The sequence below is a fragment of the Coregonus clupeaformis genome, chromosome 37 (genome assembly GCF_020615455.1).
Source record: "Coregonus clupeaformis isolate EN_2021a chromosome 37, ASM2061545v1, whole genome shotgun sequence".
NCBI lineage: Eukaryota > Metazoa > Chordata > Actinopteri > Salmoniformes > Salmonidae > Coregonus > Coregonus clupeaformis.
In genome coordinates this window covers 29,171,254-29,187,291 of record NC_059228.1, presented here as the reverse complement: position 1 = coordinate 29,187,291, position 16,038 = coordinate 29,171,254, and the positions used below count along the sequence as shown (strand labels likewise).

Below are 16,038 nucleotides of genomic sequence, written 5' to 3'. Positions count from 1 at the left end.
TGCAGTAGGTGTGTACATTTGTAACTTGTTTTTGTCTGTTACGTCGTCAGTAATGGAAAAGGGGAACCCAGTCAGCAGGGCTTTGGCATGGGTCTCCTGAATGCTCTGCTGGACAATATGCCTTACTTGCCTGCAGCAGCAACAGGTGGTAAGTAGAAATAATGTTTTTCCTGATGTCATGGTTGTGTTATCTTTGAGCATGGGTAGAAGGCTACTGCATTGTCAGCAGCATTGTTTTGGAAGTGCATGGTTTTGCAAGGCAGTGGCATGTGTTTAAGTCTCTTTCTCCGTCTCTCTCTCTCGCTCTCTCTCAGGGTCGGTGTTCTGGTACTTTGTGCTGCTGAACTATGTGAAGGATGAGGACCTGGCGGGCTGCAGCACGGCCTGTGCCTCTCTGCTCACCGCCGTCTCCCTGCAACTGCAGGACCGCCTAACGCCCTTGGAGGCTTTGCTACAGACCAGGTGGGCCTTTTCACCCTCTAGTATCCTTAAACCCCAATCAGGTCCTAAAGAAACCAAAAAGCACTGACTGTAATGTTAGTGTTGAACCCAGCTTGTCTCTTTGTGTATTGTAACGCTCTGTACCGTGTCTCCTCTCCAGATACGGCCTGTACAGCTCCCCATTCGACCCAGTGCTTTTTGACCTGGAGGTCAGCGGCTCCTCCTGTAAGAATGCCTTCAACAGCAGCATCGGCATCCAGTCTGACGAGATTGACCTTTCCGAAATTCTCTCAGGTCTGTACCACATTCCACCATATTGCTTACACCTATCCAATCCCTTCATCAATGGGTTAATGTTGGTCTGGGCTGTACTCTGGTGTGTGTGACCTAACCTGTGTGTGTGTGCCTGTCGCAGGGAACGGCAAGGTAAGCAGCTGTGCGGCAGCCGAGGGTAGCTTCACGGCCCTCACTGGGCTCCTGGAGGTGGAGCCGCTGCACTTTACCTGTATCTCTACCAGCGATGGCACCAGGGTGGAGAGGGACGACGCAAGCATGTTCACAGGTACCTACCTCACCTGCTTTTTTCAACTTTTGGAAAGATTTATTCAGACCCTTTGTGAAACAATGGCCATCTTCACAATTCCTACTCAGGGATTTTGATTCATACTCCTGACCTTTGCCCTCTTCTCCCAGTGAGCACGTTCGGGGTGACCCCGGCGGTGGGTGGCCTGTCGGCGGGCACGGTGGGCGAGGCGTCCACGGCGCTAAGCTCTGCAGCCCAGGTGGCTCTGCAGTCACTGTCCCACGCCATGGTGTCTGCAGAGCAGCAGCTGCAGGTCCTCCAGGAGAAACAACAGCAGCTGCTCAAACTACAGCAACAGGTCAGGGACTCTAGCACCCATACAGGCACATTTGCATGCAGACATGTCCCTACACATGTATTCACACCCATACACTTGGACAAAGGCACAGGCATACACTCATGTACTCTCACAGGTGCATATACATGCGTCTTCTTATCCAAGCACTCACTATATGCACAAACACCAATATCTTATGTCAGACTTCATGTATCAGTGTGAGATTTGCCAGTTTTAGCCGAGTAGTAATCCTGTCTGTTCGGAACAGAAGGCCAAGCTGGAGGCAAAGTTGCATCAGACCACTTCAGCAGCAGCAGCTGCGGCCTCCGGCGTGGGACCCATCCACAACTCTGTGCCTTCCAGCACCCCTGGCTTCTTCATCCACCCCTCTGAAGTCATCCCCCCCACGCCCAAGACCACCCCGCTGTTCATGACGCCACCCCTCACTCCACCCAACGAGGCGGTGTCGGCAGCCATTAGTGTGGAGCTGGCCCAGCTCTTCCCTGGCTCCATGATGGACCCACCGCCTGTCAACCTGGCTGCACACAACAAGAACAGCCAGAAAGCCAAGCCGGTCAGTCACATACTCTTGGGCTGCAGGTAGCCTAGAGGTTAAGAGCATTGGGCCAGTAACCGAAAGGTCGCGTCTGCTAAATTACTAAAATGTAAAATGGCAATAGCTCATAGCACAGCAGTTAGGTTTGGGCTTTTACATGAACATCAAGGGACTTTTGTTACATTTTGTCACATAATAAAATATTTCAAATAAGAAGTTTATATTCTATATGTTTTGACTGGAAAGCATCTGTTTGTTGCAGAACCCCATGGGCAGCGGTCTGGCATTGGCCCTCTCTCAAGCCTCTCACTTCCTCCAGCCTCCTCCACAGCAGTCCATCATCATCGAGCGCATGCACTCTGGTAAGTACAGTTACCTTTTGTGCCTCTTTACCTGGGTTAACAGTTGTAAATGAAACTCGATCATATACACTACATTACCTAAAGTATGTGGACACCTGCTTGTTGGACATCTCATTCCAAAATCATGGGCATTAATATGGAGTTGGTCCCCCCTTTACCTCCACTCTTCTGGGAAGGCTTTCCACTAGATGTTGGAACATTGCTGCGAGAATTTGCTTCCATTCAGCCACGAGCGTTAGTGAGGTCAGGCACTGATGTTGAGCGATTAGGCCTGGCTCGCAGTCGGCGTTACAATTCATCCCAAAGGTGTTTGATGGGGTTGAGGTCAGGGCTCTGTGCAGGCCAGTCAAGTTCTTACACACTGATCTTGACAAACCATTGCTGTATGGACCTCGCTTTGTGCATGGGGGCATTGTCATGCTGAAAAAGGAAAGGGCCTTCCCCAAACTGTTGCCACGAAGTTGGAAGCACAGAATCGTCTAGAATGTAATTGTATGCTGTAGGATTAAGATTTCCCTTCACTGGAACTAAGGGGCCTAGCCCAAACCTTGAAAAACAGCCCCAGACCATTATTCCTCCTCCACCAAACTTCAGTTGGCACTATGCATTGGGGCACGTACTGTTCTCCTGGCATTCGCCAAATCCAGATTAGTCCGTCGGACTGCCAGATGGTGAAGCGTGATTCATCACTCCAGAGAACACATTTCCACTGCTCCAGAGTCCAATGGCGGCGAGCTTTACACCACTCCAGCCGACGCTTGGCATTGCACATTGGTAATCTTAGGCTTGTGTGCGGCTGCTTTGCCATGGAAACCCATTTCATGAAGCTCCCGACAAACAGTTATTGTGCTGACGTTGCTTCCAGAGGCAGTTTGGAACTCGGTAGTTAGTGTTGCAACCGAGGACAGACTATTGTTACGCGCATCTGCACTCGCTGGTCCCGTTCTGTGAGTTTGTGTGGCCTACCACTTTGCGGTTGAGCCGTTGTTGCTTTTAGACATTTCCACTTCACAATAACAGCACTTACAGTTGACCGGGGCAGCTCTAGCAGGGCAGAAATGTGACGAACTGACTTGTTGGTAAAGTGGCATCCTATGACGGTGCCACGTTGAAAGTCACTGAGCTCTTCAGTAAGGCCATTCTACTGCCAATGTTTGGCTATGGAGATTGCATGGCTGTGTGCTCGATTTTATACACCTGTCAGCAATGGGTGTAGCTGAAATAGCCGAATCCACAAATATTAAGAGGTGTACACATACTTTTGTGTGTGTGTGTGTGTGTGTGTATGTATGTGTAATATATATATATATATATAGTACCAGTCAAAAGTTTGGCTCCTACTCATTCAAGGGTTTTTCTTTATTTTTACTGTTTTTCTTTATTTTTACTGTGGTCCGCTGTAGCTCAATTGGTAGAGCATGGCGCTTGTAACGCCAGGGTAGTGGGTTCGATCCCCGGGACCAGCCATACGTAAAAATGTATGCACACATGGCTGTAAGTCGCTTTGGATAAAAGCGTCTGCTAAATGGCATATTATTATTATTATTATTACTATTTTCTACATTGCAGAATAATAATGAAGACATCAAAACTATGAAATAACACATGGAATCATTTAGTACCCTTGAATGAATGGTAGTGTATATAAACTCAGCAAATAAAGAAACGTCCTCTCGCTGTCAAATGCGTTTATTTTCAGCAAACTTAACATTTGTAAATATTTGTATGAACATAACAAGATTCAACACTGAGACATAAACTGAACAAGTTCCACAGACATGTAACTAACAGAAATGGAATAATGTGTCCCTGAACAAAGTGGGGGTCAAAATCAAAAGTAACAGTCAGTATCTGGTGTGGCCACCAGCTGCATTAAGTACTGCAGTGCATCTCCTCCTCATGGACTGCACCAGATTTGCCAGTTCTTGCTGTGAGAAGTTACCCCACTCTTCCACCAAGGCACCTGCAAGTTTCCGGACATTTCTTGGGGGAATGGCCCTAGCCCTCATCCTCCGATCCAACAGGTCCCAGACGTGCTCAATGGTATTGAGATCCGGGCTCGTCGCTGGCCATGGCAGAACACTGACATTCCTGTCTTGCAGGAAATCACGCACAGAACGAGCAGTATGGCTGGTGGCATTGTCATGCTGGAGGGTCTTGTCAGGATGAGCTTGCAGGAAGGGTACCACATGAGGGAGGAGGATGTCTTCCCTGTAACGCACACCGTTGAGATTGCCTGCAATAATGACAAGCTCAGTCCGATGATGCTGTGACACACCGCCCCAGACCATGACAGACCCTTCACCTCCAAATCGATCCCGCTCCAGAGTACAGGCCTCTGTGTAACGCTCATTCCTTCGACCATAAACGCGAATCCGACCATCACCCCTGGTGAGACAAAACCGCAACTTGTCAGTGAAGAGCACTTTTTGCCAGTACTGTCTGGTCCAGCGATGGTGGTTTTGTGCCCATAGGCGGCGTTGTTGCCGGTGATGTCTGGTGAGGACCTGCCTTACAACAGGCCTAGAAGCCCTCAGTCCAGCCTCTCTCAGCCTATTGCGGACAGTCTGAGCACTGATGGAGGGATTGTGCGTTCCTGGTGTAACTCGGGCAGTTTTTGTTGCCATCTTGTACCTGTCCCGCAGGTGTGTTGTTCGGATGTACTGATCCTGTGCAGGTGTTGTTACACGTGGTCTGCCACTGCGAGGATGATCAGCTGTCCGTCCTGTCTCCCTGTAGCGCTGTCTTAGGCGTCTCACAGTATGGACATTGCAATTTATTGCCCTGGCCACATCTGCAGTCCTCATGCCTCCTTGCAGCATGCCTAAGGCACGTTCACGGAGATGAGCAGGGATCCTGGGCATCTTTCTTTTGGTGTTTTTCAGAGTCAGTAGAAAGGCCTCTTTAGTGTCCTGAGTTTCCAGAACTGTGACCTTAATTGCCTACCGTCTGTAAGCTGTTAGTGTCTTAACGACCGTTCCACAGGTGCACGTTCATTTAATTGTTTATGGTTCATTGAACAAGTATGGGAAACTGTGTTTAAACCCTTTACAATGAAGATCTGTGAAGTTATTTGGATCTTTACGAATTATCTTTGAAAGACAGGGTCCTGTAAAAGGGACGTTTCTTTTTTTGCTGAGTTTATCTCATGAGTAGTGCCCTTTATGACAAATAGGGATCCATTTGAGATGTAGCCAAGTTGTTTTGGTAAGCTCTTGTGTGACCTAAATATCTCCCCTCTTGTCCCAGGAGCGCGGAGGTTTGTGACGCTGGACTTCGGTCGTCCCGTGCTGCTGACAGACGCTCTGATCCCCACCTGTGGGGACCTGGCCTCTCTGTCCATCGACATCTGGACGCTGGGGGAGGAGGTGGACGGACGCAGGCTAGTGGTTGCCACGGACATCAGCACCCACTCCCTCATCCTGCACGACCTTCTGCCGCCCCCTGTCTGCCGCTTCATGAAGGTCAGTGCCTTTGGTGCATTATCTCTGAAGATCTTTGTCAATTTCTCTTCTATTCTCTCCCCTTCCAATTCACAAGGTAGAATAAGTATCTGAACTCTAAGGGCACCGAAGAAAAATTGCAGCGTTATATATATTTTTCTCAGTGAGCATTCTGTGATAATCACTGTGCTCCACACAACCATTTTTCTACAACCTTAACCCCCTTTTCGCCATCCCTCCCACTTCACCCAATAGATCACTGTGATTGGTCGTTATGGCAGCACCAACGCCCGGGCCAAGATCCCCTTGGGCTTCTACTATGGCCACACCTACATCCTGCCCTGGGAGAGCGAGCTGAAGCTGATGCACGACCCCCTAAGGGGAGAGAGTGAGGCGGCCAGCCAGCCTGACGTGGACCAGCACTTGGCCATGATGGTGGCCCTGCAGGAGGACATCCAGTGCAGGTCAGAGGACATACCAAACTATTCAACCAGTTAGCTAACTCTGATTAGGGTGACATGGAGCAGGTCAAGTTTTATGAGATGTATTTTTATACAGTATCTGCTAGACATTAGTCCCAGTTGTCCACAATCATTGTCAACAATGGAGATGCACTAAAGCTTTGTGGAAATAGGATGCACATTAGACTCCTACATCTTTCTTGCGCTCGCTCTCTCCCCCTCTCTTAGGTACAACCTGGCGTGCCATCGGCTGGAGACCTTACTCCAGAACATCGACCTGCCTCCACTCAACAGTGCCAACAACGCACAGTACTTCCTGCGGAAGCCCGACAAGGCGGTGGAGGAGGACTCGCGCGTCTTCTCGGCCTATCAGGACTGTATCCAGCTGCAGCTGCAACTCAACCTGGCCCACCACGCCGTCCAGAGGCTCCGCGTGTCCCTGGGAGCCGGGCGCAAGGTCCTGCCTGAGGCCTACGACCCCCGGGAGCTCATCCAGAACTCATCCACAGAGCAGCTGAGAACCATCATCCGCTACCTGCTGGACACACTCCTCAGCCTTCTGCACTCTAACAACGGTGAGATGTCTGGGGAGGGCCACAGGGTCTGTATCAGGGATGGCATCTACTTTTCTGACAGTGTCCCATATTCATACATCTTTAAAGTTGGCCTAGCTTCAAACCAATATCCTCCTTTACCTGATTGTCTGTTGTCCTAACAACATCCCTAGGAGACATTGGTAGTGTCTATCTGTATGCATGTCTGATCTGCTTGGGGAGTCACACCTCCTCAATACATGTATTTTCCCCTTCTTGCATAAGCCTAAAGCATTGTTGTACCTTAATAGCCATGTTTGAGGCATGAAAATCTTTCAAGCCATGAGAATTTTAGGAATACATTATTTGCAGCTTTTAGCTTTCTCTGCTCTCACTTGCCTTTAAATGAAATAGCCTACATATTTAATGTTTTGAAAAAGATGCCAAATACTCACTTTTCAAAGTTGTTCAAAGTTAACCGAAAGCCCATGGTGCTGTAAAGTGTGCTTAGCAATCTCCTTCTCTCACCATCAAATCACTACTGATGCTCCCTAGCTGCTCGTCATACAGTTTCACCAGTCTCCTCTTATGAAAGAGAATAATGTATTACCCACTTGCTGCTGGTGTTACCTGGCTTTATGCCTGCTCTGTCTCTGTTCCCCCAATGAATTCCAATAGATACAGTGCCTTGCAAAAGTATTCATCCCTTTTGCCTTTTTCCTATTTTGTTGAATTACAACCTGTAATTTAAATGGATTTTTATTAGATTTTCATGTAATTGACATACACAAAATAGTCAAAATTGGTTAAGTGAAATAAAAAAAAATACTTGTTTCAGAAAATTCTAAAAAATAAATAACGGAAAAGTGGTGCGTGTATATGTATTCACCCCCTTTGCTATGAAATCCCTAAATAAGATCTGGTGCAACCAATTACCTTCTAATGTCACATAATTAATTAAATAAAGTCCACCTGTGTGCAATCAAAGTGTCACATGATCTGTCACATGATCTCAGTATATATACACCTGTTCTGAAAGGCCCCAGAGTCTGCAACACCACGAACCAAGGGGCACCATGAAGACCAAGGAGCTCTCCAAACAGGTCAGGGACAAAGTTGTGGAGAAGTACAGATCAGGGTTGGGTTATAAAAAAATATCTGAAACTTTAAACATCCCACAGAGCACCATTTAAATCCAATATTAAAAAAGGGAAAGAATATGGCACCACAACAAACCTGCCGAGAGAGGGCCGCCCTCCAAAACTCACGGACCAGGCAAGGAGGGCATTAATCAGAGGCAACAAAGAGACCAAAGATAACCCTGAAGGAGCTGCAAAGCTCCACAGCGGAGATTGGAGTATCTGTCCATAGGACCACTTTAAGCCGTACATTCCACAGAGCTGGGCTTTTTGAAGAGTGGCCAGAAAAAAAGCCATTGCTTAAAGAAAAAAATAAGCAAACACGTTTGGTGTTTGCCAAAAGGCATGTGGGAGACTCCCCAAACATATGGAAGAAGGTACTCTGGTCAGATGAGACTAGAATTGAGCTTTTTGGCCATCAAGGAAAACGCTATGTCTGGCGCAAACCCAACACCTCTCATCACCCCGAGAACACCATCCCCACAGTGAAGCATCATGCTGTGGGGATGTTTTTCATCGGCAGGGACTGGGAAACTGGTCAGAATTGAAGGAATGATGGATGGCGCTAAATACAGGGAAATTCTTCCAGAGATTTGAGACTGGGACGGAGGTTCACCTTCCAGCAGGACAATGACCCTAAGCATACTGCTAAAGCAACACTTGAGTGGTTTAAGGGGAAACATTTAAATGTCTTGGAATGGCCTAGTCAAAGCCCAGACCTCAATCCAATTGAGAATCTTTGGTATGACTTAAAAGATTGCTGTACACCAGCGGAACCCATCCAACATGAAGGAGCTGGAGCAGTTTTGCCTTGACGAATGGGCGAAAATCCCAGTGGCTAAATGTGCCAAGCTTATAGAGACATACCCTAAGAGACTTGCAGCTGTAATTGCTGCAAAAGTGGCTCTACAAAGTATTGACTTTGCGGGGGGTGAATAGTTATGCACGCTCAAGTTTTCTGTTGTTTTGTCTTATTTCTAGTTTGTTTCACAATAAAAAATATTTTGCATCTTCAAAGTGGTAGGCATGTTGTGTAAATCAAATGAAACAAACCCCTCAAAAATCCATTTTAATTCCAGTTGTAAGGCAACAAAATAGGAAAAATGCCAAGAGGGGTGAATACTTTTGCAAGCCACTGTATATTACAATGCATTATACCCAGCCCCTGTAGTTCTCTCACCGGCTCTCCGTAGAATAGAGGAGAAGCAGTGGATTGAGATGTCTGGTTTTAAGGGCTTAATTAGAAGGAAAATGACTGTGTACTTTTCTCTTGTACAGTATTATTTAATTATATTTTCCCTGCCTCTCATTTGACCTCAGTCTTTCACTTGCTGTTAGGCTCACTCTCTCTCCTTGTCCTCCCCTCTAGGGCACGCAGTCCCGTCCGTGCTGCAGAGCACCTTCCACGCGCAGGCCTGCGAGGAACTCTTCAAGCACCTGTGCATCAGCGGCACGCCCAAGATCCGTCTGCATGCGGGCCTGCTACTGGTGCAGTTGTGTGGAGGGGAGCGCTGGTGGGGCCAGTTCCTCTCCAACGTCCTGCAGGAGCTCTACAACTCCGAGCAGCTGCTCATCTTCCCCCAGGACAGGTGGGCTTTATGCACTGAGGAGCTCTCTCTATCCACTGCGCTCACTTTATTTAGATTCATTGCACCACACTGACAAACTGGAGCTCCTTGGACAATCATTATGTCCACACTTCCCCTCACAACGCAAACTGGTTACTGCCCATTGACCAGTGACATTGAGATGCCTCTCTAACTTCCATAAAGATAGGTGTTTGTTACATTCAAACACATATGTATCGTTATGTATCAGAAGCACCCACCCAGACTTACCTATTGTGTTTTACAATGTTCCTGAGATTGACAGTGTCCTCTGTGTGTCCTCCCTCAGGGTCTTTATGCTCCTGTCTTGCATCGGCCAAAGATCCCTGAGCAACAGTGGCGTGCTGGAGGGGCTGCTCAACCTGCTGGACAGCCTGCTGTCCCCCCTACAGCAGCCCCTGGCGGCTGCCCAGCGCAGGACTGAAGGTGGGCTAGCCGGAGGTGGCGGGTCCCTGGGCTGGGGCTGGCAGCAGGGATGGGGGGCTGGGGTGTTCCCTGGCCCCAGCACCGGCCACCCGGGGCTCTGGACTCAACCAGCAACCTATGAGTCTGTGTCTGTGTGTGCGGCAGGTGTGTTGGACGTCCCCATGATCAGCTGGGTGGTGATGCTGGTGTCACGGCTGCTGGACTACGTGGCCAGCGTGGAGGACGAGGCGTCTGCAGGCAAGAAGCACCTGGGAGGGAAGGAGAGGGAGCGCACCTTGACAGGTAGCGTAGTGTAGGCTAGGGTGGTGTAGCTCTCCAATGAGATGTGGTACTGATAACTTATGAAGCCAAGAAATCACAAAAGTGATCATATTTCTTGTTTTGTCTACCTTATTCCCCCCTTTTGAATATGTATGTGGCTCTTTATTTTTTCTAACATCCTTGTTGCATGAGTGATGTTATAGGCTTAGAATAAACTTTATCCTATTACCCTTTGTCTGCGAGGCTAGCTATAAAATCAACAAGGTTTTATTACAAGAAAAATGTCTTCAGTTTTGAGAACCATGAATCATATTAACAGGGTAATATTATTGCATATCGATTTGGAACCAAGAAGACAACTCTAACGTGCCTTTTTTCCATCTCTCTCCAATGAATCAAGGTAATCAGTGGAGCTTTATAAATAACAGCCTCCAGTCCTCCAGCTCCAACCGATCAGCCAAAGGCAACAGCAGCCTAGACCGCCTGTACTCCCGCAAGATCCGCAAACAGCTGGTGCACCACAAACAGGTAAATGTGTGCAAATCCAACATCAGTTCCGTCTTAAAAACGTCATGGAGTTGTGAATTTTTTATACCCCATAAATCTGTGTTTGTCACAGTTATTGGATTCTCCCTCTTATTACTGGCTTTGGATGAAGTCTTGTCATGTAATAGATGGTCTTTGCAATGTTTATATTTATCCTGCCCTTTTCATTATAGCAGTTAAATCTATTGAAGGCAAAACAGAAAGCTTTGGTGGAGCAAATTGAGAAGGAGAAGACCCAGAGCAACAAAGGCTCCTCATACAAACTGCTGGTGGAGCAGGCCAAGCTGAAACAGGCCACATCCAAGGTAAGTTCTTCGCTCTTGCTGCTGGTGACTCTCAGATCCACCTCTACGCAGACGACACCATTTTGTATACATCTGGCCCTTCATTGGACACTGTGTTAACAAACCTCCAAACGAGCTTCAATGCCATACAACACTCCTTCCGTGGCCTCCAACTGCTCTTAAATGCTAGTAAAACTAAATGCATGCTCTTCAATCGAACGCTGCTTGCACCCGCCCGCCCGACTAGAATCACTACTCTCGGCGGGTCTGACTTAGAATATGTGGACAACTACAAATACCTAGGTGTCTGGTTAGACCATAAACTCTCCAGACTCATATTAAGCATCTCCAATCCAAAGTTAAATCTAGAATCGGCTTCCTATTTCGCAACAAAGCCTCCTTCACTCATGCTGCCAAACATGCCCTCGTAAAACTGACTATCCTACCGATCCTTGACTTCGGCAATGTCATTTACAAAATAGCCTCCAACACTCTACTCAGCAAATTGGATGTAGTCTATCACAGTGCCATCCGTTTTGTCACATTTTCATTTTACATTTACATTTTAGTCATTTAGCAGACGCTCTTATCCAGAGCGACTGTCACCAAAGCCCCATATACTACCCACCACTGTGACCTGTACACTCTCGTTGGCTGGCCCTGACTACATATTCGTCGCCAAACCCACTGGCTTCAGGTCATCTATAAATCTCTGCTAGGCAAATCCCCGCCTTATCTTAGCTCATTGGTCACCATAGCAACACCCACCAGTAGTATGCGCTCCAGCAGGTATATCTCACTGGTCATCCCCAAAGCCAACACCTCCTTTGGCCGCCATTCCTTCCAGTTCTCTGCTGCCAATGACTGGAACGAACTGCAAAAATCTCTGAAGCTGGAGACACTTATCTCCCTCACTAACTTTAAGCATCAGTTGTCAGAGCACCTTACCGATCACTGCACCTGTACACAGCCATTCTGAAATTAGCCCACCCAACTACCTCATCCCCATATTGTTATTTATTTTGCTCATTTGCACCCCAGTATCTCTATTTGCACATCATCTTCTGCACATCTATCATTCTAGTGTTAATACTAAATTTGTAATTATTTTGCACTATGGCCTATTCATTGCCTTACCTCCATAACTTACTACATTTGCAAAGGTGAAATAAAAGAAATGGTGAGGATTTCGGAAGCATTGAAAAGGAAAGCTTTGTTTTGACTGATCAAGCTGCAATAGCTATAGGGTTTTCCCATAGAAATCGAGTGACTAAGAATGAAATAATTATTTTTCTATGCTTTTTCTCATCTTGGGAACACAAGAATTTAAAATCAAGTATGTTTTTGGGTCACCTTTCAACAAGTTACGACAGATCTGCACACATATACTTAGCATAGTGTGTGCGCCAAACACACTCACACAGGTTACAAGTATGCTGTTTGGAATAGTGTTAGATTAAACCATGTGTATTAATTGACTTCCACTGCCTGACATCTGCCTCTCCATCTATTTCTGGCGCTCTCCATCTCTCCCCCATCTCTTTCTCTGGCAGCACTTTAAGGACCTGATCCGTCTGAGGCGTACAGCTGAGTGGCCCCGCTCCACCCTGGACACAGAGGCCACGGCCGCCAAGGAGGCCCCTGAGGTGGAGCCTCTGCCCTTCACACTGGCCCATGAGCGCTGCATCTCCGTGGTGCAGAAACTGTCCCTCTTCCTCCTCTCAATGGACTTCACCTGCCACGCAGACCTCCTGCTGTTCGTCTGCAAGGTATGCACTGCCAAAAAACTTTTATTGGGTTCTTCGAGTTGAATTGAGGGCACACTTGCTACAAATAATAATAATGGCAAAGATGGGGATTGGTTGGCACTGCATAAATGGATACATTGTCAGAAAGTTGTGCTCATCACATGTCTGATTTTGCCTTTCAGGTCTTGGCCAGGATAGCCAATGCCACCAGGCCCACCATCCATCTATGTGAGGTGGTGTCGGAGCACCAGCTGGAGCGTCTGCTGCTGCTGCTGGTGGGGACAGACTTCAACAGGGGGGACATCTCCTGGGGAGGGGCCTGGGCCCAGTACTCCCTCACCTGCATGCTGCAGGACATCCTGGCAGGTAGGGGGTGCTGCTACAATTCAAGTCACTGTTCAATTCTCACATCATTAAGGAACTGTTTTTTAGCTAAGTAAGATATGGTGAGTCTTTGCTTTGCTAGCAGTCTCTAGTCGTTTACTTTCTCCCAGCACTAACCTTCTCCTGTCCCCTCTCCTCAGGGGAGCTGCTGTCCCCAGGGTCCCTGGATGGTATGGGCGAGGAGGCGGTGGGTGAGGAGACGGGGCATCGTCCTCCTCAGCAGGGATAGACTCTGACGACTCCCTAGCCCAGCACACCACCATCCCCCTCGTGGAAACCATTGACGAGGCCCTGACTACTGATATCATCGCAGGTACTCCTGGGACCTCCTCTGTTTTCCAAAGTGCGTTGGTAGGCCAGTCCTCGACCACATTTTACATATGGACCCCCTCACTTTATTATCATGATGAATCTATTTGTGTTCAATTGTTTTTCTTTTTTCCCCTTTTAGCTAGCTGCATGTTTATTCTCTCAGTATTTTCTTCTGTATTTTGTATGACTTCCTGTTCTGACATTAGTTTTATTTTAAAGGAGAATATTTAGAGCTTCTCTAACCAGTTTAATTCTGAATGGACTGTTTTCTTATGTTTGCCTTTTGGAGGGGGAGTTCAAACAGTGTAGCTTTATTGCCAGTAAGATATCCAAATGTTTTAAGGGGTGGTGGTTATTTTCCTGAGGCTATTATTTAATTTGTCCAAAAGTTGCAATAATTACTGGTAGAAATCCTGACTTGAGATTGTGTACTGAATTCAAACTATCACAAATTGTAATTCCCTTGACATATTCAATGGGCTACACAAAAGCACATATTTTGTGCACTTATACCAAGTCAGAATTTTGGCCAAAGTTGTCAGAGCTTGATGATTAGAGTGGGCGAGCAATCCATTGTTTCGAGTCCCTGAACTGCAAAAAAAACATTTTTTGTAGGCCTTAAAATTGCCTAGTAATTTCCTAAAAGAAGGCCTCTGAGTTTGCTGTTTTAGTGTGCTTGCTTGGCAATATTAAAGCTCTTTTCGTTATCCAAAGGTGCTCCACCTCTGTCATCTTTGGAAAAAGATAAAGACATTGACTTTGACTTGCTACAAGACCTCATGGATGTTGATATTGATCCTTTAGATATTGATTTGGAAAAAGATCCCCTTGCCGCCAAAGTCTTTAAGGTACGTAACTTGCATGATTCACCTGTGTGTTTTCTGTTTCACTCCCATCTCTCTCTCTATTTAATGCTCTCTTGCATTTCTATTCAGTTATTGATTGGATCACCTCTGGGGCTCATATCGATTCAGCCCAAAACAAACATCATTTGTACATGAACTTAAATAAATAAAAATGTGTGTGTAATACAAAGTTAGTTTTATTGAATCCCTCCCCAACACCACCTCCCCCTTAGCCGTTCACCCTCACGTCTCCATAAAACGTTCCAATTTAACTCTGCTCAGGCCTTTTAAGTCTCAAAGCACTTTTCTGTATGTAGATCCAATCAATCATCAAACTAACAAACTTGGGAAAGTGTTACTTTCTTCACTCTTACTTTCCTTTCTGAAAAAACTCCACCATTGCATGCAAAGGAATATAGTGTTAGTGTGCATGTAATGTTATACAGGTACCTAGCATCTGAGAGGAATGACTACGTTTGCGTTTCTCTTGTCTCTCTCTCTTCCTACAGCCTATTAGCAGCACCTGGTATGACTACTGGGGTGCTGACTATGGTACATACGGTTACAACCCCTACATAGGGGGAGTAGGAATTGCTGTGTCCAAGCCCCCAGCTATTGTCGAAAAGACTGGGTCTCAGAGTCTCTCCATCTCCGTTTCACAAGGTAAAGGTGCATTTTTGTATCCTGATATCATCTCCAAATCTTAGTCTCGTATAGGATTCCACACTTGTCTTGTGTAAAGGAATACATTCCACCTTATAACCCTGACCTCTCCCTCAGCTCTGGACGCCCGCCTGGAGGTGGGGCTGGAGCAGCAGGCTGAGCTTATGCTCAAGATGATGGCCACGCTGGAGGCCGACTCCATCTTGCAGGCGCTCACATCAACCTCCCCCACAGGTATACACTTAAGAAAAAATAATTTATAGATGTTTGGGAATGTACCCTTTAGTCTTGGAAATGATGGCTGACCCTTGTCCCTCTCTCCCGCCAGTGTCCCAGGCATCCAATGGGACGGATGATTCTCTGCTGCTGGGGCTCCATGGGGGCTCCCCCCCAGGAAGCAGCGTAATGGTACAGGCCTCCTCCATCCCAATGCTGAGTGCCTGCTTCAACAAGCTCTTCTCCATGCTGCAGGTGCACCACGTACAGGTCAGTCACCAACAGACTGTTTAGTCAAGGGTCTATACTACTCCACAAGACTTGAATGACTTGTTGCACATCGCTGTTTTACACATCCCTCGACAGAGCTTGGTAATGATGTGGCAGTATAGGTAACATACTGTACCATTCTCAAGAATACATTTGTTACCCTGGATTAGTGGATTTGTAGATAAAGTGCTCATGTGTTTTTGCTTTAGTTGGAGTCTCTGCTGCAGCTGTGGCTGACCCTCAGTCTCAACTCCTGCTCTGGGGGCACTGAGGAGAGTGGATCTGACATCTTCATGTTCAACGCCAGCAGAGTGCCCACCATCCCACTCAACCAAGGTCAGAGGTCGCCCTATATGTCTCTCAATCCACTACCTTCTCCGCTTAACTCTCAAACCATTCACTTTTAGTATTTTCACATGGGTAAGTGTATGTTAAACTTCCGTCTCTCCTGTGTTTCAATGCAGCCTCTATCAGCAGTTTCCTGTCGGTGCTAGCCTGGTACCCCAACACCTCCCTGAGGACCTGGTGTCTGGTGCTGCACTCCCTTACCCTCATGACCAACATGCCCTCCAGTGGTGAGTCCACCCTTCACAGGGTCTCACTCTCAAGACACGGTGCCTGAAAACACCTATTGATGTTTCACATTGAGGATTGTGAAATAGTAAAATGCATATTGAAGAT

At 47.1% G+C, this 16,038-nt stretch overlaps 1 protein-coding gene across 1 annotated transcript in view; it reads left to right on the top strand.

Moving 5' to 3' along the window:
- birc6 (baculoviral IAP repeat containing 6) overlaps positions 1-16,038 on the top strand; it is a 155,109-nt gene that overhangs the window by 33,074 nt on the left and 105,997 nt on the right. Inside the window, 25 exon segments of the mRNA XM_041866138.2 lie at positions 51-148; positions 315-462; positions 602-735; positions 857-1,003; positions 1,135-1,322; positions 1,570-1,875; positions 2,120-2,219; positions 5,469-5,683; positions 5,918-6,126; positions 6,352-6,698; positions 9,165-9,384; positions 9,692-9,828; positions 9,973-10,110; positions 10,490-10,617; positions 10,809-10,940; positions 12,473-12,688; positions 12,850-13,033; positions 13,192-13,262; positions 13,265-13,364; positions 14,078-14,211; positions 14,718-14,871; positions 14,989-15,105; positions 15,200-15,357; positions 15,567-15,693; positions 15,822-15,932. Coding sequence (XP_041722072.2) covers positions 51-148; positions 315-462; positions 602-735; positions 857-1,003; positions 1,135-1,322; positions 1,570-1,875; positions 2,120-2,219; positions 5,469-5,683; positions 5,918-6,126; positions 6,352-6,698; positions 9,165-9,384; positions 9,692-9,828; positions 9,973-10,110; positions 10,490-10,617; positions 10,809-10,940; positions 12,473-12,688; positions 12,850-13,033; positions 13,192-13,262; positions 13,265-13,364; positions 14,078-14,211; positions 14,718-14,871; positions 14,989-15,105; positions 15,200-15,357; positions 15,567-15,693; positions 15,822-15,932 — 4,019 coding nt within the window.